The 27,540-nt window shown below is 36.5% G+C and overlaps 1 protein-coding gene across 1 annotated transcript; it reads right to left on the bottom strand.

The window, feature by feature from the left end:
* Nucleotides 1-1,587: 1,587 nt before the first annotated feature.
* LOC114177762 (RNA demethylase ALKBH10B-like) lies at nt 1,588-6,904 on the bottom strand. Its single transcript, XM_028063271.2, has 7 exons — nt 6,014-6,904; nt 4,539-4,636; nt 4,276-4,393; nt 3,350-3,472; nt 3,116-3,228; nt 2,715-2,869; nt 1,588-2,497 (listed from the first exon to the last, which is right to left on the bottom strand). The coding sequence occupies exons 1-7, from the start codon at nt 6,633-6,635 to the stop codon at nt 1,819-1,821; spliced, it is 1,908 nt and encodes a 635-aa protein (XP_027919072.1). The 5' UTR covers nt 6,636-6,904; the 3' UTR covers nt 1,588-1,818.
* Nucleotides 6,905-27,540: the final 20,636 nt, after the last annotated feature.

The following is a 27,540-nucleotide window of genomic DNA, read 5'->3' as shown; positions in this document are numbered from 1 at the left end:
ATGTGTGAATTTAGTCATTTTAACCCAATTTTGTTAACTTTATCTGACATTTCAAGCGCATTTCATGATAATATTTAAATTATTTACACTGTTTGACACATTTTTTCTTCAATGTTAACTTAAATACTGTCATGAAATGTGCTTGAAACGTCAGATAAATTTAACAAAATTTGGTTAAAAGGACTAAATTCACGCATTTTGAAAGATGAAAGACTAAATTAGTATAAAGTTTTGATGAGGGACTAATTCCAAAATTCACTGAAATTTGAAGGACCAAAAACATATTTAACCCTAGAATATATAACAAATTCAGTTACATTAAATAGATTTTACTACCTAAAATTTTTCTGAAAAAATTATCATATCAATATTTTCAAGTTGTTTAATAATAGATATATCTTTAATAACATATTTAACTTCATATATCTTGGGATCATACTGATTATATCGAGATTCCATAATCTCGAACCTAGTACGTTCACCTTAACAAGTCAAAAAGTCAGTACAAAGTTATTAAATTAACTTAATATACCATAAACGTTTGGTAAAATTGTCTAATAAAGTAATTAATAAATATAAAAATGACATCAATAAACATATAAATATAATATTTTATATGCGTTGTAATTTATTGATAAAGATATATATTTTAAAGTATTTATAACTTGTTTTAGTAAATGTAAAAAACTTTGAACTTTCGATTACATATCAATCATTTTGTATTGTGTATTCTACTATTTTTAAGGAGCATGTAAAAAATGTTATTACTTTAGTAAAAAAAAAAATCATGTAACCAAATATTAGTCAGTTGACTGAATGATAAATTTTAAAATCATGAACCCCATAAATTTTTAAAATAAGTAGATTACTGTTATGTAAATTTTATAATACTAAAAAGTAGTTTGAGTGCTTTTAAAAATCTACTAATATAAATAATTTATCAATTTCGTAAATTCATATATTAAAAGGGACAAAAGTAGTAACGATCTCAAAAGTTAGCTTATAACCTTTTGTGCTTTTGTAGAATACTAGTAGAACAAGGATGTTAATAATTGTTTGGGACTTGATAAGGAGCAACGGCTTCTTCCTGGACTTCTATATAAACAAATGTTCGTTTTTGTTTTTTTAACTGCTTAATCCAAAAATAGAAAGTAACTTCCGGCACAATCCAAAAATAAATAATATCTTCCAAAAGTTAAAGCATTAAGTAATTACACAATTCAGAAATTGTTTGACTTCTAAATTACACAAAAAAACAAATCAGTGAAGAATCCAAAAATCTTTTGTACGAAGAAATAATGACTTCCAAATTGCACGATTTATAAATCGTATTTTACTTTGAAAAATTGTAGGTTTCTAAAATGGTGGTGTATCATTACAGTTAATTACGTAACTGACAAGTTTCAAATGGGACTGAACCTATTACTAATTTTACTTACCCACTTCCAAAAGAATATTTTGCCAACTTGTATTTGCGACTAAACAGGCCATTTTTCATGCTTTGAACACACACACTGCTACTACTACTAGGAGATAAAAATTAATAGCAAGTGGCATTAAAATAAAATAAGATAGGAAAGACCAAAATTAGTATTAAAAATGCGTTTCCCTTCGTGTAAGAGTTGATATTTGAAGACAACCAAAAAAGAGTGGAGCAATGGAGCAAAGAAAGGATTTGTAGAGAACCAAAAGTTCTACCTCCTTCCCTTGTTATCTCCAGCAGTATGATCACATCTCGTGTTGCCGCCCTTTACATTTCTCTCAAACTCAACTTAAGTTCATAAGCTTTTCCTCCCTCTCTCTCTCTCTCTATGTACGTTACGCAGCTTTCTCCTTGCTATCCTGCCATGACTCTTGGGCTGCTTCATCCTGAGGTCCATCAGCATGGCCATTGCATTCTTGCTTTTGCACATTTCCTTCTGGTGAAGTAGTAGTAGTAGTACTATTATGATTAGTTTTCCCATTCTCCTTCTCCTGCATGGTTGGAGTTTCCATGCTTGGATTCACTTCAGCCAAAGTACCAGCTGATAACTGTTGCGATGAGTTACCGGACCCCGGTGGAGGTAGAAAGACTCCTGTGCCGGGAGCAAGGAGTCTTGGAGGAGGAGCTGTTGTCCATCCGGCGGAACCGGGTGGGATTGACACAGGTGCAGGAAACGGCATGGGAGGTACAACTGGAGCAGTAACAAACAATGGTGGCATGCCAACTTGAGCTGGAATTTGTGGTCGAATGGGAGGAGCTGGCAGTACTCCAGTAGTTGGAAGTGAAGCAGCATAATGCTTGGAGCCTACAGGATGACGAACATGAGTGGGAGATCGGCTTGGTGGCGGACCCCATTGAGAAGATGCTGCTGCTGAGAAAACACGCTGAGCGTCACTTGGTACTGACCTTTTTGGTTGGAACTTTGTGAAGGTAACAAGTATGCGTTGCTTGCGTATGGAAGGAAGAGCATGTTTCGCAAAATCACAGGATTTCCCTTGCATAGCCAGAAGGGACCTACAGAAACCAGAGTCAAACAAAAATCATATATATCAGATCTCAAGAGTAGAATCAGCATAAGGGGTGCTCAAATTTCAGATTATATTACACATGTATCGTTGCGGTAACTAGAAACAAATTACAATTCTTATAAATTGCAACTTGGCTAAGATCATACTCTTTCCAAACAATATTATATCATGTCATAGTAAAAGACAACGTTTGGAAGCATTACCCTGGAACGAGAGAAAGCTTGAGACTGCCCCTGTAATCCCCAGGATGTTCTGAGGCCATTAATCTTCCAAAAGTTATTTCACATTCTGTAAGAAAAAGGATGTAAACGGGCCTTCCAAACCATGATGGCCAACTGTGGGGCTGTGAGTGATCACCCTATGGAGAATTGTGTAACCATATTGGATTAGCAAATCTGATTGCAATAATACCACAATAAATAGAAAAAGTAGAATGCCAGCAAAACATTATTTGCCACTCTTTTCAGAACACCATTTGTTACTGAATAAAATTCATATGGGACCTTCCAACATGAATTTCACCCAATAATAGAGTTTTGAAACTAATGTGCGCGCCGGTGTTGCTAGCTTTTCACATAAAAAATAGAATGTTAAAGAAACCAACCTCATTATAGAAATCCACAATGCAACAATCAGGCTTCACAGTCATTACTTGTGATGAAACCATACGCTCAATAATATCTTCAAACAAGGAAGGTATAGGTTCCACATTCATATCTGCCAAATTCAATTAGTAAAACATAATAAAAAATTAATACAACGATGGCAAAAGACTGCATGTAAGAAACTTTTGCAAACTATAGTAGATTGATCCAAAGAAAATCACACAATAACATGCCTTTGGAGGCTCCTGTCATGTTTTCCCCTTCTGCTGGGGCATCAGCAATTGGAACACCCAACTGAATCATTTCCCTTCCATGCCCTTTCATGGGCCTTCTTGAAACTACATATGCCTGATTTCCTGCTTATAAGAAAATATTCAGCAACTAAAAAACATATTTTTAAAAATAAAATAAGTTTGCATGATCTATGGTGAAATCATTTCCCAGCAGGAGATATAAACATAAAATTTAAGAATCATACTGAACATCAACGCCTATGCATTACAAGTGCCTAGTTTTTCAAATTGGGCATCAACCAATATGAATATCAGATAAAATACGGTGATGTGTATTCTTTTTTGCTCCTTATCTCCTTATTTGTCCGCTGCAAACCTTACTGTTCAATTCCTGGGTATGCTAAGGTATTCTCTTTGCTCTTCAATAGTTCAATATTTTTTTATCATTGACAGACATGAATGATATATTAACATCAATGATAGCAATAGTCAAGAAATAGAAGAATGTCACAGTACTCAGACAATGCAAACTGTTCTGCGGTACGCTTGTACAAAATATTAAGGGACCAAAGTATGTTATCTCTCTCCTCTTAACTCCTATCCACAGAGTGAAACTGTGATGCATCTGCTAATGCAAGAAGCTCCACATTGAGTGAAATAGACAACTTAATGTCAATACTCATGACACGTATACTACTCTACAATTCTTATTAACCAAGAATAGTGCAAGCTGACTCTTTGCCCATGACTATTCAACTACTGAGACGAACCAAAGAGAAAATATATACAAGTCAACCACATCTTTTCACAGAAACTTACAACTTAAAGAACATGGACAAAGGACCTGCTGGCAAATTGCAACACCTATTTCCTATCAATAAAAAGTCCTACTAAAAAGGGAAACAGTGACAATCAAGTACATTTACCTCGTAACTGTCCTTTTTTCCCAGAAATCCTTAGATCATTGACCAATGAAACAAGGTTTGAAACTTCAGTGCTATCAAATAAATCTTCATACAACTTCAGTCCATCAGCCACATTCACCTAAAAGTGAAGAAAGAAAATGGGACATCTTAAATATAGAATATAAAAGATAGAAGGAAAATAATACAAAACTTATGAGAAGGCATATACACATCATGAAATAATCACATCAACAAAAGTAAAGAGATATTTTAAAGGACCCTACCATCTTCCCATCAATCATTTCATTGCCAATAAAAGTCTTTGCTATGGTAGAAAAACTTTGGCTTTGATGTTGACTTTCCACAGAATCAGAATCATTCCCTGGAAACGCATTTCACAAGAGTTAAATATCTTGTAACTAATAAGTATGCAAGTAAAACAAAGAAATTTAAGAAAAAGGACCAAAATTTAAAAAAAAAAAAAGTACTAATTTCAAAGAATAGGTAAAAAAGATTTAAGAAAGAAGAATTTTTAATATAAAATTTAAAGTAATTAATAATTAGAAAATGTTAAAAAAGTACTAAATAAGGGTAAAGTCATATACTACCAAGGGCAAAAGTGCAAAAGAAAAGCTGTCTTCACACTCATCAGTACAGACAGATTTTACAATATAAGGATAAGGATTACTGATAAACATATTATACAAAAAATCTGCATAGAAACACAAGAACTGTAAGCTGACTCCATCTTATAAGTGCATGAGAATTAATTAACGGTGTGCAGTCTATATCAAACAAGGGGGTCAGTTCGTACACTTCTGTTATTTTGTACCCAAATTTAAGTACATCACATTCATGTCCCAGAAAAGGAGGTTTGTACAGTTCAAAAATAATTTCACAAATCATGAATGCAATACAACTAGAGTCACTCTGCTGCCCTCAACTCTTTTAAGTTAACCATGACATTAAATATATCTTCACTATCATCATTGTGAGGAGGAAGAAAACCTTTAGAATTAGATATACATTCATCATTTACAACAACAGCTTCAGATTCTAAATTGGACAAATATACTTCAGAACACCCTGTGCTCTTAAAGTTGCCATCAGTTTGATGCTTTATAATAGAATCTTCTCACACAAGCAAGAGAGCAAAGAAGTTAATAAAGTGCAGGCATTTCTCGTGTGTAAATGATCAGTGAACTTATCCTCTATTTTCCATAAATAGGATGGCAGAAGGCACCAGATCATAAGAAACAAAAACAACAATCTTGATTTAATGAACAACCCTTCGAAATATTGGTCAGAAAAAAAATCAGAGTCTTCTATGATTTGTCTTTTGCATGTATTCCAATTTAATAATAGAACAGGAGTCTTTCCACAACGTTGAATTAAAAAAAGAGGCTCCTTACTTTCCCCGTATCAGAACTGTGTTCTTCTATGCAAACACATGCATAAAATGATCAGAACCGTTATATTTGGAAGGCCCGGTAAAAGAAGCCAAGTTGAACAAAACTGCTTACTTCTAAATTGCACCAGTAACACAAGGCTGATTCAATTAGTTTTCGTGAATGCCCCAGAAACTCGATCATTAAGCCTTTATCACATATTGTTTGAAGATTATCAACAAAGAAAGGTTACAAACAACTCAACAATACACAAAAGGCTGTAATAAAGACAATAACTCAGTTCTGGATTCACCATGTTGTAGCATAAACAAAACAATGCGCAACAAACAGATTGATTGAGCCATTCTTACCTTTCTTCTCCTCGGCAGATGTTAAACCCTTATCCCCCACTTTCTCAACCTTGCTACCAGATTTACGTTCTTCACTCTTCTCAACAGTTGGAGTCCCTTTCTCCATGCCTCTGGGAAACGTGGCATTTCCATCGTGATTATAAGACTCTACACTAGAATTATAACCTTCCTTTGCAGGATCAAACCTATTCCCATACCGGTATCCCGGACCAGGTTTCCTAACTTCCTTTGTACCCACTTTAACTGGATCCAGAGGCCTCTGTTGCCTCCTCCACGCCACTTGCTGCAGTGCATACGTGACATCAGCCACAGAAAAGTATTGCTGCATAAGCAGGACCTGGTTCCAATTACACCGCCTCTGCTGAATGGCCCCAATGACCATATCATACTCCCCAGGGTCCCCAACCACACGTAAATGGTGACATAGGGAGTCTATGATAGCATTGGCAGCAGCGAATTCGCTTCGCAGCCAGCCAATAAGCCCGTCCCTCTCATCAACAAACCATTGCTGGCGGTAATGGTGCTGTTGGATCTCACCGCCAGCACCGCCACCGGCACCACCTCCACCATTTGGAAACTGCATTTTGTCCGGTATTACCACATTTCCCGATGGCATTGCCATGAGAACTCACTACAAAGAATATACTACAACCGCATATAAAGCATACCCCAGCACAATTAGATCTAGATAAGGAAACAACGAGTCTATAACAGAAAAAAGAAAAAGAAAACAGCGCAATTCAAGAGGACCCCACTAAATGAAACGCAGAATTCAGAACAATTAAAGCAAAAAAAGCAAAAAAAGCAGCAAACTTGTTCAGAAACAAGATCACCCAGAAATGATTCAGGCCAACAAAGAGTGAAAAAAACGGTTAATATGAAATGGGTTTGGCGTTGAAATCTATAAGAGCGTTAAGGTAAAAATTGTTGAATTGAGTAGATCTGGGTTTGAAAAGGGTGAATGTTAGATTGAAAGTGAGAAGGTGGTTGAGTTGGGGTGACGCAAAGGGAGGAGCTTGAAGAGGAAGATCTAGGGTTAATGAGGAATGTGGCACAAAGGGAATGGCTTATTGATCACGCATGTGTTATAGTCTTAAATGGTGGCTCAAATTCACAAGTAGCGACACACCACAACACACTCTCTATTTGTTGCTGTGCATCTGAGGACTGGTGGGTGCTGATTTTGGATTTTACAGAGAATATTCTGGAAGGAAGTGGGGATTTTGGTCATTGCCCTTTCTATATTTAGCCATGGTGGTTTGGGTTTAAGTCTTAAAATAAACAATAACTTTTTAAATTTGTTTATTTGAAATTTCATTTTTTGGAAAAAAATATATCATTTCCAAAATTACAAAAATCAGATTCTTCGAAATTTAATTACAGAAATTTGTAAAATAGGACCTATTCTGACCTTGGGCTTATTTAATAAATAAAAATTAATTTTTATGTAAATTTATAATATATTTTTATTGTTCCACACGTCATCATGAATCTATTTTGAGATCTTTAAAAATTTTAAATAGTTGATGAGATACTTTAGTGATGAAATTTCTCTTAATTTGAACTTCATGTTCTGATTTTCACTTAATTATCATATACAATAATAAGACAATTAAACGTTAATATATGAAATGCAAATATAAAAATCTCCACATACATTTTTACCACAAGTTTTCTTTAAATAAAACCTAAGTAGTTAACATCTTAATTTACATGCATAATAAGTTAGAACATGTTACCTTAAAATGTTGCCTGAAAGGATATTTATCCTTTTCGGGTATTGCTTTCCATGTTGATTAAGGATGAAGAAACTTTTGTTTGTTGTGATAGCTTGCGAAACAACTATAGATGGAAGAAATCTAAAAGTCATGGAAAAATGTCACAAAATTAAAGAACTTATATAGAAGTCTAACACATATTAACAATTTAGAATCTATCGCCCTTCAAATTAAAGTTGATTTGTTGTCAACAAATTATAAAACAAAACCTTTGAGTGAATTCATTAGGACACTTTTCTTAGTGTCATTGGGCTGATTCAAATTAACACAGAACATTACTCACCATTTCTTTCGTGCACACAATTGTTCCATTTAAACAATATGTACACCATTGTTTAAACCTTAAACAAATGTAAATCAACATGTGGCATATCTTCATCGTGTAATGTCCAAATCCAATAATTTGGTATGAACCCTTTTTCTTTATAAAGGTGAACTTTAACAATCTTATCTGTTAAAATCTTTGTACAATCACATTTAATGTTATGACATCTAATGCTTCCTTCAAGTTCAAAATATTTAGATTGTCTTGTTGTTGAGACAAACTCTTCAACGCTTATTACAAAAGACTCATTCAAGCCTCTTTTACCACTATAGCAATGACCATATATTCAAGTACGATAGAAAGAAACATCGTCCATGTTTTGGGACAACAAATATAACATAGTGTATTAAGGCAAATTTTAATCTATACGAGAATCAATACCTTCAAGTGAATTCAAGGAAATGGGAGGTATATGAAAATGTTAAATCAAAGTAGAATATATCTCTAATTCTAACAAAAAAAATCCTAATCAAGCTAATCACTCATCATTTGTTAATAATGTATTAATAAAGTGTTTTTAAAGACGTTTTCAAGTCTAATTAGTATTTTTGGTTCTATAATAGCTTTCGTTCTACAATGGCTTTTAAATGTGTTTAATTCCTATATTAATCTGCATCATTGTTCAGTGGTTTAGTTTTAGTTCATATTTGCATAGTTGTAATGGTATTTTCCATTAGGTGACCCAATTTGTTAACTAAAATCTATAGAATACATTTTTTGGATTATTTGCTAAGTATGGTGGAAAATATTTGAAAAACATTTAGTTAATTGCACATGATATGGATTTGTTTTATTTATTTACTAATTTGCTTTGAATTTATTGACACTTGTCACATTATACTATAACCCACCATCACTCACTTGTGGATAGAGAAAATAGAAAAGGATTTCATTGAGATCACCAACACAAAATGCAATCTCAATTGAACATTGGTCCTAATAATGCTACTTGGACCTATAATATAATATATAATTTGGATTTAATTAAAACTTGCATTTCATATCAATCCATTTTAAAATAATGAATATTTTAGGTATACATTCTTGGTAATAGTTATACACAGGTAGGGCTGTACAAAAATAACTTAATTGTATTGTACTTAAGTTAACTGTACTATTTTAAACTAAAAATAACTGAATTATTAACAGTAAAATAAAACTGTACTATTTTGTAGTTAAAGTTAGAAAAATTGTACTGCAAACAGTTAACTGTTCACATCCAGTACACTGAAGTGTGATTTTTTCTTTCTCTTCGATCCCAATCAGTCCACACACACTTCTTCTTTTTTTCTCCACCGAGATTCAACCACGACCAAGACAGATCCTGTCTCCGTCGCCTCGCCGTCGTCGAAGGTTTCGCCGTCGTCGAAGATTGTTGTCGTCGAAGGTGATCTCTTTTTATCTTTAGGTTTTCATTTCGCTTCTTCTTTTTTCTCCAATTCGATCATTCTAATCTTTTATTGGGATGAACCTGTTAGGGATTTCTTCGTCAACAACATGAAACCCAGTTGAGAAACACAACCCTGTGCACTTCAGATTTTACTGTCTCCCAATTAGGATTTTTGGCTTCCAACTTCAGGTCAGTGAAGTCGATTACTGGAATAGATATGCTACATATTAAAACATTTATGTTGTTCTATTATATTGTTGTGATTTGAACATTCTATGCATTAATAACTTGTGATTTGAAACAACCAAACATATCAGGCTGACATAGAAAGCAAAATTAGTTGGGTTTCTGGTTCAGGCTCTGTTTTAGGCTTATGTTATGGAGTTTTTTACCAATCAATTTGTTGCAAACGTTGAACAAAATAGGTTGGGTTTCGACATCAGACTCTTTTTTGGGCTTATTTTAATGTAATGATTAGTATAAAAGGCAATGCTCATTTGTGATTTTGAGTTTTGATTGAATGGTAGAATGCTCAGCAAACACAACAAAAGCCTATACTCAGTCCAAGAAAACACAGTTGTTAATTATTTGCTAAAAGGATTAATATACATTTCTTTTTATCAAGTCCCTTCAATGTTTTCCCATACCAGTTTTGTTTTCTTATGCTTCTAAAGCCTACTTTTCACCACTTTTTCTTTTGCTGCCACCATTGATGAAAACCAAGTGAGGGAAGCAAGTGCTTTACTTGAGTGGAAAGCTAGCTTCGAAAACTAAAGCCAAGCTTCTCATCTTTTCCCAATCTGCTAACTCTGGATGTTAGTAACAACAGTTTCAGTGATACCATTCCTCACCAAATTGCTAACTTGTCCAGAGTTTCTGAGTTGATAATGAATACAAATAATTTTAGTGGTCCAATCCCCATTTCTATGACCAAGTTAACTACCTTGAAGATTCTAAACTTGAAATACAATAACATTTTTGGCCCTCTTCCCAAAGAGATTGTAGAATTGAGAAACTTAGAGCGTTTGTTATTTCAATCAAATCACCTTTCTGGTACCATTCCTCCAACGATTGGAAGGATGGCCAACCTGGTTGAACTTAATATGCAACTCAACTCTATCATTGGTACAATCCACCCTTCAATTAGAAACTTGACAAATTTAAAATTCCTCAAGCTCCAACAAAATAGTCTTTCTGGCCCCATTCCACATTTCATAGGAGAGATGACCAATTTGCATGTTCTTGAACTTGATCAAAATAGTCTTACAGGACAAATTCCTTCCAATATTAGAAACTGGACAAAGATGGTTAATCTGTCCCTGACCCGTAACATGCTTTATGGACAATTCCTCCCTCCCAACCTAATGTTAGGAATGTTCTGTTTTCTTTTTTCTGAAGTGAATAAGCGAGCACAAGATATATTATATGTGTTTTGAAAGTGATCATAAAGCTCCCCATTCAGCAATCCTCTCCCAAGATAGATCTCCATAATCTCAATCCCCAAGTGTTTCTTTCCCTGTTTCCAATGTTTGGTGTTTGATTACTTTGGTTATTAGGTTGTTCTCTTTTGATTTCTTGCTCCAGAATAAAACCATTATTTACTCATGTTAAAAGAATAGACACAAGTGGGCTATCTTGTGCAAATATTGTTGAGTGAGTATAAGCTTTTTTTACTCCATTTATTATTCTTTGGTTCTAACGATTATACTCCAACCTATTCTAGCTTGCTTTTACGTGAATTTAGACCATACAAAAGTTAAATGGTTAAAGAAAAAATACTAGGAAATTCTGTAGAAGTCAAAATAGTACTATTTTTGTATTTTTTTTTCCATTACTTGATATAAACTTTGAAGGCCTTGTGTATTGATTGAACAATGATGCTTTTAGTTGAAGAAAATCATTTTATCAATGTAATTAGTGTAAGTATGTGTTTTGATCTAAGTGCATGATAATCATATGTATTAAGATGTATAAATATTTTGATTTTGGTGTATTGAAGTATGATGTATATTTCAAGTATTATTTCCTAAGCACTTTCAAATTATAAACTTTATATTATTATTGCGTATTACAATCATATGTAATTAGTGTAATTCGGTTCAAAATAGTGTAATTCAGTTCAAACATAGTGCAATTCAGTTCAAAATCAATGCAATTCGGTTCAAAAATAGTACAATTTGGTTTAAAAATAGTGAAGTTTATTCAAAATTAGTGCAATTCGGTTCAAAAACGGTTCAAAAATAGTGTAGTTAAGTTAAAAATAAGTGTAGTTCAGTTAAAAAATAGTGCAGTTCAGTTCTGATATAGTACAGTTCATAAAACAGTTCTGTTTATAACAGTTCAGTTCATATTATAATGCAGTGCAGCGCAGTGCAGTTCAGTCCAATTTATTTTTAAGGAAAATAGTTCAGTTTAGTTCGTCCGAACTATTTTTCAGTTCAGTGCAGTTCATGCGAGCTGTTTTTTAGTTCAGTACAGTTTTTGGTAGTTCAGTGCAGTTTGATTTATTTTGCCCAGCCCTATACACAGGGCTTTAAAGTAGGGGCAAGAACGTTAAAATCTAAAATGTCATACATGAACTAGAAAGTTGACAAGTAATTCATTTTTGTAATTGACAAGCCACACATGGCTTCAAAGTAGGGGCAGTCCAAAACCAATGAACTAAATTACAAGTCAATTGAATTACAACATGTGAAACAAATCCAATGAATAAGAATACCATAATTGCAACAATGACAATCATATTTTGTCTTTAAACATGACAACCATAACTGATGTAATGAAATGAAAACTATACTACCATGGCCAAACTAAATTCTCAGTATATAAATGTTAAACCTACCAAACTAAATCCTTAATATATAAATGTTAAACTAGAGGTGTTATGATGTAGGACGATTTCAATCCAATTGAAAGTCGTTATTGCACCTAACGATTTCTTTCAAATTGAATGTTGTCACCATGCATGACGACTTCACTAGTTTAAGATTTTGTGGAAAAGTTGTCCCTATGCCATACGACTTTAAAATAATATTATGACGTCCTTGTTTCAAATTGAATGTTATCACCATGTAATGAACTCACATATATATTTTGTACTTTATAGTGTAATATTATGAGACAAAAGCAATACATTGGTTCTGCTTTAACAAGTAAAAAAAAATGGTTGAGATTCATGATATGGGTACTGTAAGAGAATATTCATATTGTAACATCCCTTTCGAGATGTCATGTGAAAAATTTTTTCAATACCAAACAAAACTTTAATATCATCCTACACTTAGAAACTTAGTAAAATTACTTCATAAATACTTGTCCAAATTTATTCAAGTGAAACACCATAACTTTTTTTTCCAAACATCATTAAACAGTCCATTACAATTCGTCAAATCTAAGAAAAACCAAAGAAATAAATTCCAAACGAAGTTCGAAATCCATTTGCAAAAGTCTTCCAAATCTCCCAAAGTTCTCACCATCGCGTCTCCTCGCATTTATGCATTTGCACTATTATCTGCATTCACATATGTTTCCGTATAATACACACATTATACGATCATCACACAACCAGTACAATTGCAATGGGTGAGCTTAACCAAAAAAAAATACAATATACAACCATATTGTGATATGATACAACTCACCTCATAATCACAACATAATAATTCACCTAAATCATGTTACCATCAAATAATATCACATAGTATATCATTCTCTCACACCTAACCATTTCCTTTCATGCGCACCGCCTCCTCTTGGAAAGAATTTCTTACCTGCTTTCCATAAGAATTACAAGCAACAACCCTTACCTGCTCACCAAAGTCGTAGGCAAAAGCACTTTTACTAAGCTTAAGCCAAAGTCTTACAGTAGAATAAAATCTCTTTTTACCCGACTCACCAAAGTCATCTGGGTAAAAGTGCAATCTGGTTTTACAATTATGAGACAATTCATATTGTTCTATCACATATGTGTATATATGCACGCATCATCTCATCACATGGTTAACATACCTAAACTCAACATGCAACTACATTATATCATGCCACATCATACCATACCATATGTATATGCATATAATTCTCATAATTAGATAAGTAACCACACATCATTATCATATCACATCATCTCACGTAATCCATCATCCATCAATTCATCATGTTCAAACATCCATTATACTACAAGCAAGACCCATGACAATTTATCACAACAGAAGTATCAACACAATACAATCGGAAAAACAAGAATCATGCGTGTCATATATCTCTAACCACATACATCCAAACGAAGATCACACCATTCGAACTAAAGCACAACATGGTATTGACCAATTGTCAAAATTTTAGCTCAATCAGCGGTTAATGAATCGATAACACAATTTTATGAAAATTACACAGACTAGAAAAGTCAATGGTGTCCGATGCCCTGAACCTAGCGCCCAACGCCCAAAAACGAGAGGCCTACCCCCTGGCACCCCAAAATCCCAAAAAATAACGTCAAAAGCAAACCAAAACCCATTTTCAACACATGAAAACATCCAAAATATGCAATCATACTTACCCAACATCTAATCAACGTAATACTTCGATTCCATAACCTTAAGACAACCAAAAAATTTCTTACTCCAATAAATCATCCAACCCAAAATGTTCACAACTTCCAAATTCATTATAACAAAGAAAATCATGCACTTGTAATCAAATTACAATGATCAACCATCAACTCATTTTATTCTTTAGTTAACAACCTTAAAGTAAATATTCAATTTTTTCCATATATTTGTAATTCTTTCATCATTGATATCTTTAGAGTATTTTCTTATTTGTAATCATTTTATTGGGATACTCTTCACATACTCAATCTTTAATCTGCCCTTGAGATATCTTCCATATAACCTTGTGATGAGATCTTTCTTTCTTTAGCTTCAACATAGATGATTATTATAGAACACAAATACAATTTATTTCATATTTATATTAATCGATATTCAAATCTTCAATGTTGATTTCAAATATAATTTTCTTCTCTTTTTATTTTAAGTTAATCAAATCTTTAATCAATGGATTTTTCTTTAATTCTTGAATCATTTAAGGAGGTACTTAATATTTAAAGTGTTGGTATGATATTTTTTTTAACGTTCAAAATTTTCTTCATTAAATAAGTTAAGTCACAATGTATCAAACTTAACTCTATAGTCATTTGGTGAATTGTTTGGCCAATATATAGCCTTATGAGCTTCACCTTCTTGGCTTTTTCTTTAATTATTTTAGTTGATTCTTGTTTCACTTTGTCTTATTAGCATTATCTTTTGAATCATATATGTAGGTAGATTCGTATGATAAATTTTCTCATTCATCTGTCCAACTTTGACTACATTATTGGTTTGGTTAACTCATACTTGATTCGTCTAATGAATCACTTTGTTTTATTTCTTTTTAGAGAGCTTTCATTGTCTGACAGTGACTATTTTTCTATCATCTAGTTAGTACATTTGACTTGAATGTTTGGTCATTGTAAGACCCAAGAAAATTAAATAATTAAATAAATAATTATTTAATAAATGTAGGTAGGGGGAACCTTTATGTCATTTAATGTCGGCATTTATGACATGGAATAGTACTAGCTCAAATGGTTGAGAATACTTGGTTATTATGAAAGGACTTGGTTTGAGTCTTGTGTATGTCATTTGTGTGTTATTTTAATTATTTATTATTTTTAATAATACGTTTGATCATGATGAGTGATAATATAATCCTAGATGTATAGGAATTATCATGAAACATGAATTGGTTATTTTGGTCGTGCACATGCTTTTGAAATTGTGTGGTTGTGCGTTTGAACCTTGACTAACGCAAAATAGGTTCCTTTTTGCCAAATTTCTTTTTGGTATGAATGAGAGGGATTAGAAAACCCTAGCCGTCTAAGAGGGCAGTTGGAAGGGGTTGGAAAACCATGATAGAACAACCATTGAATGACAGTTAATCTTATTTTTAATGTAATTTTTCGTTTTCTTGCCATTCAACCTAATTAAGATGTAGTTAAGAGCCTTTGTGTGGGAGAAGAGTAGGTTTTTGAGACTACCATAGTGTGAGGACTGTTGAAAGAGTATTCTGGACACCAAGTAGAAAGAGTATTGAGGGTTGAGAGCAAACTTGGAAAGGAGACAAGGGCTAGAATTATTGTGGTGCACCTAAGACTTTAGCAATTTCAAAACTTGAGCAACGAAACCAGGTTAGGGGTGCTGGCTGAATTCATGTTTTAGTCATGTTTATAGTAATTGTATAAATTGCATGAGTTGTATGAATATTATGTTTAGTTGTTCTGGATTCTATGCTAGTTTTCTAGAAATTTTCCAAAAACTGTCTGGCGGCATTGACGGCCCGCGAGGTGACTCATACCATTATGTGAAGATTTCTAGGATTTTACCAGAAACCGCCTAGTGGCACGAACAGTCCGCCAGGCGACCCAACCTAAACAACCATGTTTCTGGGTTTTGACATGAACCGCCTGGTGACGATGAATACCCACAGGCGACGCAAGCAAAATTGGCTCGATTTAGGGTTTTGTGTGTTCTAGGTTGTTTTTGAGTGGTGGAAAAGGTGTTCTTAATTATGGGTTGATTGAGGGAAGGGATTATTTGTGAAATTACGATGTGGTGCGAGGGGATTGGATGAATATGGTTATATATGCATATTAGGGTTTGAGAATTTGGGGGTTTTGAGGTTGGATACAAATTGTGTGATGAACAACAATAGCATTATGTGTAATTGCAATCTAATGTAATAATTGTGAACTTAAGCACATGATTGGTGTGTATAGAGTGTATAATTGAGAGACTGGTATAGATTGTGGGGAAGAGGGTTTGCGAAAGTGTAGAACTAAATCTGGAATTTTAACAGAAAGTGGTGCACCGCCTAACGGCTAATGGCTTGCCGCCAGGCAATACCTAGGAGGCGAGAATTGAGGAATTTCTGGGAGGGTCGAAGTGGGTATCAGACTTTAGGAAAATATGTGAAATTGGAATCATTATAGAGTGGTATGGCTTAAGACATAATATTGAATCTTGATTGTGATGTTGAGGACATGGAAGTAGTACAAAATTGTGGCTACAGTTTGGGAATATGTGTTGTTGTGTGAAATATAAGCATGGGTGGACACTATGGGCAATTTTTAGGAGTTCAAATGTCTTTTTTTGTTCAAGCACATGTGTGTGGTATATTGAATGGTGAATATTTAGGTTTTCCTAAGTTGAATTGGAGGTCTTAGGAATTGGTTTGCATATGACTTGTGGGTTGTGGAATATCATTGAGAAATGGCAACTGTATTTAGATTCTTAAGGGTTGGAAATGTGGTGGAATATAACCAGTAAACTCGTTGTATTAGTGTAGCGCCTAGCGGTGAAGTTTGAACCGCCAGGCGATAGCTACAATTATAGAGGGGTCATGAAGCGTTAACGCTTAGTGTAACATCCCTACTCGATATTACTTATTTAAAATAAATAATTAAGAAAAGAACATCAAACTTTTATTATTATTCCCAATTGCGAGAAAATTCATAAATTATTCAAAGCGCTAAAGAGCAAGTAAAGCTAAAAAAAACTAGTCTTATTACAATTTCCAAAATCCAATAAAGATAACAGAAAACATAAGTAAGTTCCTAGCTCGAATCCCAAGCTAGCCCCTCTCTCCGTCTCAAGTGTTAGCAGCATCACCTGTATCCTCAACTGCTTTCGTATAAAGAATTACACGATCATTGCCAAGCACAAACAGAAAGGGTGAGCTCAATAATAAACGGAAAACGCATCAACTAAATAATATAAATACCCCTAGTTATATTGTTATAGTTAGACCTTGGCCAAGTTCTTAGTACCCAAAGGCTTCTCAACCTTTAATTCACATAACAAGGTTAGCCATAGACTCAGGATTTATGATGCTCACACGAACCTGTCTGGTCATGGTCCTGCCTCTACGAACCTCCCTGCTCGTAGTCCTACTCTACGGACCTGCCCACCCATAGTCCAACACACTTGATCCACAAGCTATGTACCTCCTCGCAAGCAACATCTCTCAAGTGTGGGCACGAAACATACGAACCTACCTCGCTCGTATCCCCACACAAGAGTACTGGATATGAACCTACCCGCTCATACTATCATGTGTTAAACACCATCCATGAACCTATCCGCTCATGGCACAACATCTCATGATCCACATCCACATCAATGCATACAATAACGCACACAAACTGCACTAAATTCGCTTGGGCTAGAAGCCTTAGCTTAAGCGACCAGGCCTGACTCGCTTAGGCTAAGCTTTCTCGCCTAAGCAAGCGTGCTACAATGGCTTACTTGCGAAGCCTGGCTTATGCGAGCTCATCTTGCTTGGGTGAGATCTCCCTTCGCCCAACACAAACATCTCTCGCCTAGGCGGCAAGTTAGCAGAAAAACACTCATCAGGTCATGATTTCTCTTAGGCGAGTACCTCTCGCCTGAACGAGATGCTCTGTCGCCCAATCCATGGGCTCCTCGCTTGAGCGAGACCTTCGAGCACAACCTCACAACTTCTCGATTTCTTGCTTAGGCGAAATGCTCTTGCCTGAGCGAGATACTCGAACAAACCAGGTTTTGTGTCTCTGCTAGTTTCGTCTAGGCTTGTCTTGCTTGCCTGAGCGAGAATAGCAGACATTCTCCTTGTTTACGCGCGCACAAAACCAAAATTTCAGGCCAAAACCCTAATCCAAACATTATCACAAAATTCTTAGGCAACAATAATTCTTATGGACATGCTTTAAACCTAATTGAACCATCACTTTAAGCTTGAACAACAACAGTCATATAATGCAAATACCCCCATCATATTCATACCCAAATGTATATGAGGCCTTTCCAACAATGCCAACACATCAATTCACACAGCATATCACACAGGCACAAAAATTCCTTGTCAATAAGGCATAAAATTATGAGACTATGGCTCTCAAACATGCGCATAGCAGTATACACGAAAATGGCTCCCCTTACTTGGAAAATCCTTGCTCCTAATGGTCTTTTTTCCCCTTTTTTTTTATGATACCAATTAGCCTTCCTTTGCCACTCCAAAAACTCAGCTCTCACACTCCCAAAACAATTAGAATGATTCTGTAAAACTCTCTTCTCAGCCCCTAACGAAATTGCAGTCTCAAAACCCTCATAGTTGCCTTATTTTCTCTTTTTATATGGTCCTAATTATGATTAAATAAAAAAAATGCTTTTAATTGACTATAATTTCCTTTAACAACCCATTATGGGCTATTTTCCCAGCCTCCCTTTGGTTGTGTCCACTATCTCTAGGGTTTCCCCACCCTTTCTCATTCAAACCACAATTATACTAGCAAAAATAAAGAGGTTAATTTCATTATGAGCAAGGCTTGAACACACAAGCCTGCAATTACAAAGTCAAAGCACAACCAATTCAACCAATTCATGTTTCATGATAATTCCTAAATTCTCAGAATTACATTATCACTATTCCCATTCAATATATAACCTAAAAAAATTGCACCAATTAAAATAACATACAATTAACATACATAAGACTTGAACCCAAGTTCTCTCACACAATAAAGTACTCTCAACCATTTGAACTAGTACTTTTTCACGCCACAAATACTTGTATTAAATGCCATAAAGGCTCTTATTACCCGCATTTATTAAATAATTATTTAATTAATTATTTAAATTTCTCAGGTCTTACACCTAGAGATGAGGATTGTCTTGTCAGGCTATGAAAATGGATCCATCAGGCGATACCTTCAATTCTAGAGACCTTTGGAGCGTGTGACGCTTGGCGGCTTTTAGCTTCTGCCAGGCAGTCTGCAACTGGTTTTTGCTTGGCGAAGCTTGTAAGACCCGCGAAATTTAATTAATTAAATAAATATTTAATTAATAAATACAGGTAATGGGAGCCTTTATGACATTAAATGTTGATTGTTGTGACGTGAAAAAATACTAGCTTAAATGGTTAAGAGTACTTGATTATGTGTGAGAACTTGGATTCGAGTCCTATGTATGCCATTTGTGTGTTATTTAATTTATTATTATTTTAATAAAATTGCTTGATCATGATGAGTGATAATATAATCCTAGACTTATAGGAATTATCATCAAACATGAATTGGTTAAATGGTTGTATTGAATTGGAGAAAGAGCTAAGGCAAGTTGTTCCTTTTACTTCTGTATTGTTTAATTGCATCAAATGTATGATTAATTGGATGCATATACTATGTCCAAAAATCGACTGACGGGTAACTGCCGTCAGGCGACTCATCCCTTTTCTGCGTGATTCTAGGTTCGAACCGCCTGGCGGTATCCTTTATGTTCGAGTTAATGATTATATGTCGTTAATTGTTGACATACATTGTGACCGGAGTCATTTAGAGGGGATTAGAAATTTGGGGGTTTAAGGGTCTAAGATTAACTATTGTTTAATTAAACTGTAAAGTGTTACTGGATACAGTTTAAGCGAAGCAATTGTACACTGTGATCATGGGAATCACAAAATTGTAGAAATAAATAGACGAAGAAATTGGGAAAACTAGAATTGGGAAAACTAGGAGGGTCTTACAGGAGTTGGAAAAATCTAGGAATTTCCCATAAATGCATGCACTGCCTAGCAGCACGGGGCCTAGCGCCTAGAACGAAATTTTTGCATGGCTGTGAGGAGTAACGATGGATCTGGAATTCTTGAAAATCAGATTAATGTTGAATGTGGGATTGAGAAATTGCCTAGACAGAGATTTAGGGTGATTATATATATATATATATATATATATATATATATATATATATATATATATATATATATATATATATATATATATATATATATATATATATATAACATGTTAGTATAAATTAATTTGAAGGTTAGTGGAGAGTGGGAAGCATCATTATCATAATAAAAGCACCACAGGGAAACAAAAGAATTTTGGGAATTGAGAGCTATAGTACAATTAGGAATTGGAAGTACTAAATGAAAATGCACTAGTGGGATATGCAATATGGGTTTATTATATGATAAGGTTATTACGCAGGAAAGATTCCTATTGGAAGTGGGCAAATTGGGTTGTGCATGACTAAACAGAAATGTGGTAATGGTGAATTTGGATCCTATGGTGTAATGAAATACTTGACTTAGAGAGTTGATAGATATAAAGATAAGGTGTATCTATTGATTAAGTGGAAAATGATGAAATTGTGGTATATGAGTAACACAACATGATGGAATCACCTAATTCAGAGGGTAAGTATGTTTGCAATGATTTGGGAAACGTGTGAAAAAGGGGTTTGTAGTGCCTAACAAAAACTAGTACTACGCAAGTATTGATGTAGTGTCTGGCGGTATTGGTCTCCGCCAGGCGATGTTTGTAGATCAGTGGGCTCCGAGGCGTTTGGCGCTTAGCGGCACGTGTTTCCCGCTAGGCGGTCTAGAAGCGAGTTTCGCTAGGTGGCTCAAGAGCAGTGCCAGGCGATATTACAGAGGCAGAAACTATGTTTTGGTTGCTGTGAGTGTGCGTGATCTACAAAGCTTTAGAGATACCTCGAAGGTGGACTTGTAGTGTTCCTTGAGTTGTGGCTCGAAACATATCCCTTGAGTTGTGGCTCGGGATAAGGATTAAGCACGTGGCATTCCTTGAGTTGTGCCTCGAAATGGCATATCTTGAGTTGTGGCTTGGGATGACGGATGAACACGAAGAACTCTTGAGTTGTGACTTGGGTTGGCGAGTGTTGTCAGTGTGAGTGTGCGAATTGTGGCGTACAGATGGGTCCAGATACATGACCCTCCTCAGTATGTGGCTGACGAGTTTGGTAGTCTTAGGACGTTATGAACTATGTTTCTATTGGGAACTCCACCTGGCGTTACGGAGTATGGTTCGTAGTAGATTTCCCGCACGTGTTCTACAAGTTGTGGCTTGTAGGTGAGGCAACAATACATCTTGAGGTATTCGTCTAAAGACGTAGATCACGGGTAACATGGTGATGGCCATGTGGTATGGAATCAAAGGAGGGAATTCCTTTGGTGTGTTTGTATTTACATATGTTTTGTATGCATGTTTTATATATTGTTAACTCACCCTATCTGTAAGACCCGTGAAATTTAATTAAATAAATAAATAATTTATTAATAAATGTGGGAGGGAAAAACATTTATGACATTAAATTATGGTTAGTATGACGTGGAAAAGTATTAGCTCAAATGGTTGAGAGTACTTTGGTTATATGAGAGGATTTGGGTTCGAGTCCTATGTGTGTCCATTGTGTGTTATTTACTTATTATTGTTTTAATATTATGGTTTGATCATGTTTCTTATAATATAATGCTTGAGTTGCATTAGTTAGCATGAAACTTAAATTGGCTTGATGGTTTGGCATTGACTTGACATGTGCATGGTTGTGGTATTTTGGTAAATTGTATGAGTTTTCGCGTTTTTGGAAACTCTCCAGAAACCGCCTGGCGGGCTGCTCATAGCCGCCAGGCGGCACATGTCATATTAGTGCATTTTCTGGGTTCCATGAGGAACCGCCTGACGATGAATCCTTGTACCTGTACCCCAATTTCTGGGTTCTATGATAAACTGCCTAGCGGTCATGCACACCCGCCAGGCGACGCGAGTCAAATTGGCTCGGTTCTGATGTTTTGTGTGATCTGGATTGATTCTGATCGGGTAAAATTGTAGTCCCACTTGAGGATTGATGATTTGGATTATTCCATTGAAGGGTTTTCCATGGTTTAATGTTTAATTTGAGAAAGTCCTATGAAAATATTTTGTGGTCGAATGTTGGGGCATATCGTTGTTTAATTAGACATTGAATCATGTAAAATTGTAGCTAGAATAATTAAATGAAGTTATTAAGATTTGAATTACTATGATTGGGATGGAATTTGGATGAAGAATACAGGAAATAGCAAAGAATGGTTAATTGGTAGGGATACGGGTTCTGGAAAAGAATCTGGAGTTGGTAGATGGTATGCACCGCCTGGCGGCGCGGGGCTTGCCGCTAGGCGCCGACGCAGAGGTCGTAATACTGCATTGACGAGATGAACGTTGAGGGTCTGGGTAGTTGTCCTGGATAGAATTGATTCAGTATGATGAAATTTGGGGTCGCGGGATCAAGAGGTCATGACTTGCCTTCTACTTAAGTGGTAGTTAAGTGTGTTGGGTTACATATATGCGAATGTTAGAATATGAGAATTTTAGGACATTGGTGGGAGGCATAAATCTGATTTCACCAGGTTGTATGGTTTTGATGAGGCTGGTTTGACAACCATAGTAAATACAAGGGTTAATAAGATTGGGGTATGAGATGGTGTGTTGGTTGTAGTATGTAAATAGGTCATGAAAAAAATGTAAAAAGGGGAGCAAGCTTTTACTACGATAACGGTTACTGCCTAGAGTAAGGAATAAAACACCTTGATTGGTATTAACGATTCTGTTAGCTTGGCGTTTCAGGTATTAATCATAATAAAGCTTTAGAACGGGACTGTGAAATTGGGAATCTATGTGGTTGGAACACATTAGTGATTAGCTTAACTTCTAAGATTTGACATAGTATGGTAATTTGGTAAGTTTACAATTGGTGCTAGAAGTCTAGTAATATTGAAAAATTCCAAGTTGTAGACCATAAACCAGAAGACCCTGTTGTCTTAATACAGCGCCTGGCGAGAGCAGGAATCCGCAAGGCAGTAGTCATGAAAACGAAGAACACTGGATCGTAGGCGCCTGGCGGCAGAAGTGGCTCCGTCAGGCGATGATATGATAACAGAAGGTTACTGGGACAGGTGCGCCTGGCGGTGGGGGCCTTTCTGCCAGGCGGTACTAATAGTGACGCTAATTTTAAGGCATTGGGCGCTTAGCGATACGCGACACCCGCCAGTCGGTCTATGAGCTGGCAGCACCTGGCAGCACGTGTCCCCCGCCAGGCGATTTTACTGCTGTAGTATGGGGTGGTGGAGTACATAGATTGCTCTACAATGCTTTTAGTGATTGCTTTAAAGGTGGGATTGCTGGTGTTCCTTGAGTTCTGGCTCAGAACGTATCCCTTGAGTTGTGACTCGGAACGTATCCCTTGAGTTGTGGCTCGGGATAGCGGTAAGCACGTGGTATTCCTTGAGTTGTGGCTCGGAATAGCATCTCTTGAGTTGTGGCTCGGGATGGCGGATGAACACGAGGAACCCTTGAGTTGTGGCTCGGGTTGGCGAGTGTTGCAGGTGTGAGTGTGCTGGTTGTGGCCAATACGGACGGATCCAGATAGATTGCCCTCCTCAGTAGTTGGCTGACGAGTTTGGTAGTCTTGGGACGATGCGAACTATGTTCGTATTTGGGAACTCCACCTGGCGTTATGGTGTATGATCCGTAACATGGTTTCCGGCACGTGCTCTATCGATTGTGGACGATAGGTATGACAACAAGTCATCTTGAAGTATTCACTAGAAGATGTAGAACACGAATAATCTAATTGTGGTCAGGTGGCATGAATTAAAAGATGGGACAATTTGGGATGTTTGTTTTTCGTAGTGACATGTGTGTGTGTGTGTGTATATATATATATATATATATATATATATATATATATATATATATCTGTAAAATTATATATGTTTTGTCTGTTAAGCTCATCCTATTTGTTTGTGTTTGGCGATGATCGTATACGTGATATACGTGAGCAGATGGTGTTAATGCAGGTGGTTCTGGTGAAGCTTAGCTGCGGGGAGGGGATAGCTCGGGGAAATCTTATGTTTTGTTTTATTTGGTTTTGAGATCAGTTGTAAACCCTTATAGGTGTTATTATAACTTTTGATTTTGGTGATTGATGGATTTGAACGCTGTTTAAATTATTTAATAAAGATTTAAATTTTCCCGCGTTTTGGGAAAATGAGGTATTATTAAATGTTGTGTTATTAATTTACTTCTTTATTTTATAAAAAAAAATCAGTAATATCCTGACGGGATGTTACACTATCTGCTTGTGTTTGGCGATGATTGTGTACGCGGTACACGAGAGCAGTGGATCTGGTGAGACATAGAGCCGGAGCATGGCTAGTTTGGGAGAAGAGTTTTACCAGAGTTTTATTATGTTTTTGAATAAATTGTAAACTTTTATATTATCATATCAGAATATTTTATTTGAATTTGTATAAGCATGGAGTTACACTTATTCTATAGTGGAATAAAGTTTTAAATTTCCCGCATTTTTGGGAAATGAAGTTATAATAAATGTCGTTGACTTTTTATTTCGTTTATTTTATTTAAAATTTGTAATATCTGACTGGGATGTTATATTTGGTATCAGAGCCATGGTTTTCAAAATGATTTTTGGGGTCCATGGGGAGTGAGCTTATCGTGTTTCGCTTGCGAGACTGTTGTTGTGATTTGTGTTAATTTTAGTTGTATAGTCATGACTTAAGCTGTGTGATTTGAACAGCTGAAAAATGTAGCGCGCACAATCTATGGCAAACAGGGGAAGAAGGAATAATGTTGGGACTGATGACATTGCTCATGCGATTCATCCAATGGTGGAAGCGAAGCAGCCTATTGCAGCGCAACCCAGATTCGTGGTTGCACCTACCCGCTGTAACGTCCCAAATAAAAAGATAAAGCTCATTAAATAAAACGTCACATATATAATATCCTGAGGGTACGAAGATTTGGAATATGAAGCACACTATACCCCAACATAACCATGAAACATAAAGGAGGCCCCACACGACCTAGAGTAAAGTACACTAGTGAGCTAACAGTACGAGTCTAGTACAGATAAGAAAATATAGCAAATAAAGTCTTTAGCGATGGGCCCCAAAATGGGCCCGATGCCCGTCCGGTCCATCAAGTTGTATCGCTCCTAGCATCATTACCACTGCCAGATGCTCTACTATATGCTCACATCAACAGAATTAATGATCATCGCAACTAAGAGACGAGCCACATACAAGACAACCCAACAAACAAACAGGGTAAGCTAGTACAAAGAAATCCTATATCACGCAAGTCAACATACAATCTCAGAGTCAAACATGAGTAACCGACATTCACACATAAGTTACTGAAACCATCTAAGATCCCCCAAGACTTGACTATCCGGATATTCATAATGAGGCACCACCACGTGGCAGTGGAATTATGTCTTAGAAATGAGGCGTCACCGCGAGGCCTTCACGGAATTATACCCTTACAGGAGGCACCACCACGTGGCCTTTGTGGAATTACACCCTGGCCCTGAGGCACCACCATGACCCCCCGTGGAATTACGTCCTTTTGTCGAGGCACCACCAGGAACTCCCCTTAAGAGGGTCCATGGAATTACGTCCCACCCGATGAGGCGCCACCTAGATCTCTTACTACGAGAGTCATGGAATTATGCCCTACCCATACTTTAAACATGTTCCACCCACAAATCATTAATTTCCTAAAACATAAATATCATGTATAATCAACAATTCATGCAACTCGTGTTTTCTCATTCATATTCCATCAATCACATGCCATTTCCATTTCAAATGTATACATTAATCATGCCATCATCACACAACCCTTCTAGTAAAGCATTTGGGCCAGATAAGCAAGCCACACATCAGTGAACCATTTAACAACAACATCAAAACCTGCCCGCTGCCTCGCCCAAGCTAACAGGTCTCGCTCAGGCGAGAGGGATCCTCTCACTCAGGCGAATCCCAGCTCGCCTAGGCGAGGGCGCGATGAAGGAACATGGGGCTCTGCGGGGTCTCGCTCAGGCGAGCCCCTTCTCGCCTAGGCGAGAGCACCCCTCGCTCAAAAAGATCACAAGTCGAGTAGGCGACAATTCGAGTGGCAGATTCTTCGCGAGCACCTAATAATCTCGCTTAGGCGAGTCTAGCTCGCTCAGGCGAGTCTAGCTCGCTTAGGCGAGAAAACCAGCACTCGCCACTGTTTTCTCGTTCAGTAGCCACAAACACGAAACAAAACATGCTTTCACATAACCTAGATCAGATACAACGACAACCAAGTTATACAAACACGAACTAACAACAAAGTAACGGGAAAACATAAGAAAACGAGGGTCCTAGCTTCCCTTACCTGGAAAACAAGCTAGCGGGATACTCCGACACGAACACAGTGCACACGGTGGTCCTAAGGATGGCCAAGGAGCTGAAATGAACAGTAAAAGTAGAAACAGGGACAGATTATTATCAAACCCTACTGGCAAACAGTGGTTCTAGGCCCATAACAAGGGAATCGTGAGTTGAGAAATACTTATGTGGAGCTACTTCTGCAAGAGTGAAAGTGCAAATTAGGGCAACTAGGAATGGTTTTTAACCTTTGGGCCAACCCTCAAGCCCAACAGACGCAAGGCAGCCCTTAAAATGCTAGGGCAGGAAAATTGGGCCTTACACCTGCCCTGTGACCCTGGAGGATTTCATGAGGCACAGGCCAACAAAATTCTCTGGCAAGGCCACTCTTGATGAGGCAGATGCTTGGCTACGAGAGTGTGAGAAAATTTACAGAGTTATTGACTACATGAATGCGTAGAGGCTGACGTTTGTCACATTCCTTCTTGCAGATGTTGAGTATTAGTGGTAGAAGATACAACAAGTGATGCAGACCCATAAAGAGCAAGTGACCTGGACTACCTTCAAGATGAGGTTCCTGGAGAAATATTTTCCAAACAGTGCGGAGCATGAGCGAAAAGTTGAGTTCTTTACACTTCAACAAGGAACTATGACCGTGCAGGCCTACACTGATAGGTTCGAGTATCTGACGAGATTCTACTTGCCAGTTGTCACAAAAGAGTGGAGGTGTAGAAAGTTGAGGGCGGACTTAAACATGAGTTGCGCAGGTTCTTCGTGCCACTCAAGATCAGAGAATTTCCAATTTTGGTCGAGCAGGCCAAAGCAGTTGAACAGTTGGAGATGGGGCCCAACAAAGTGGCAAGACCGTAGAAGGCCACCACAGACTCTAGACAACAGAATAAACCATATAGTAGACTATGGTAAAGAGCATCTAAGGAGGGACTTCCCAAAACCCTCT

This window comes from Vigna unguiculata, chromosome 3, assembly GCF_037176805.1.
Source record: "Vigna unguiculata cultivar grain cowpea cultivar isolate G323 ecotype 2 chromosome 3, ASM3717680v1, whole genome shotgun sequence".
Taxonomy (NCBI): Eukaryota; Viridiplantae; Streptophyta; class Magnoliopsida; order Fabales; family Fabaceae; genus Vigna; species Vigna unguiculata.
This window is presented reverse-complemented; position numbering and strand designations above follow the sequence as displayed.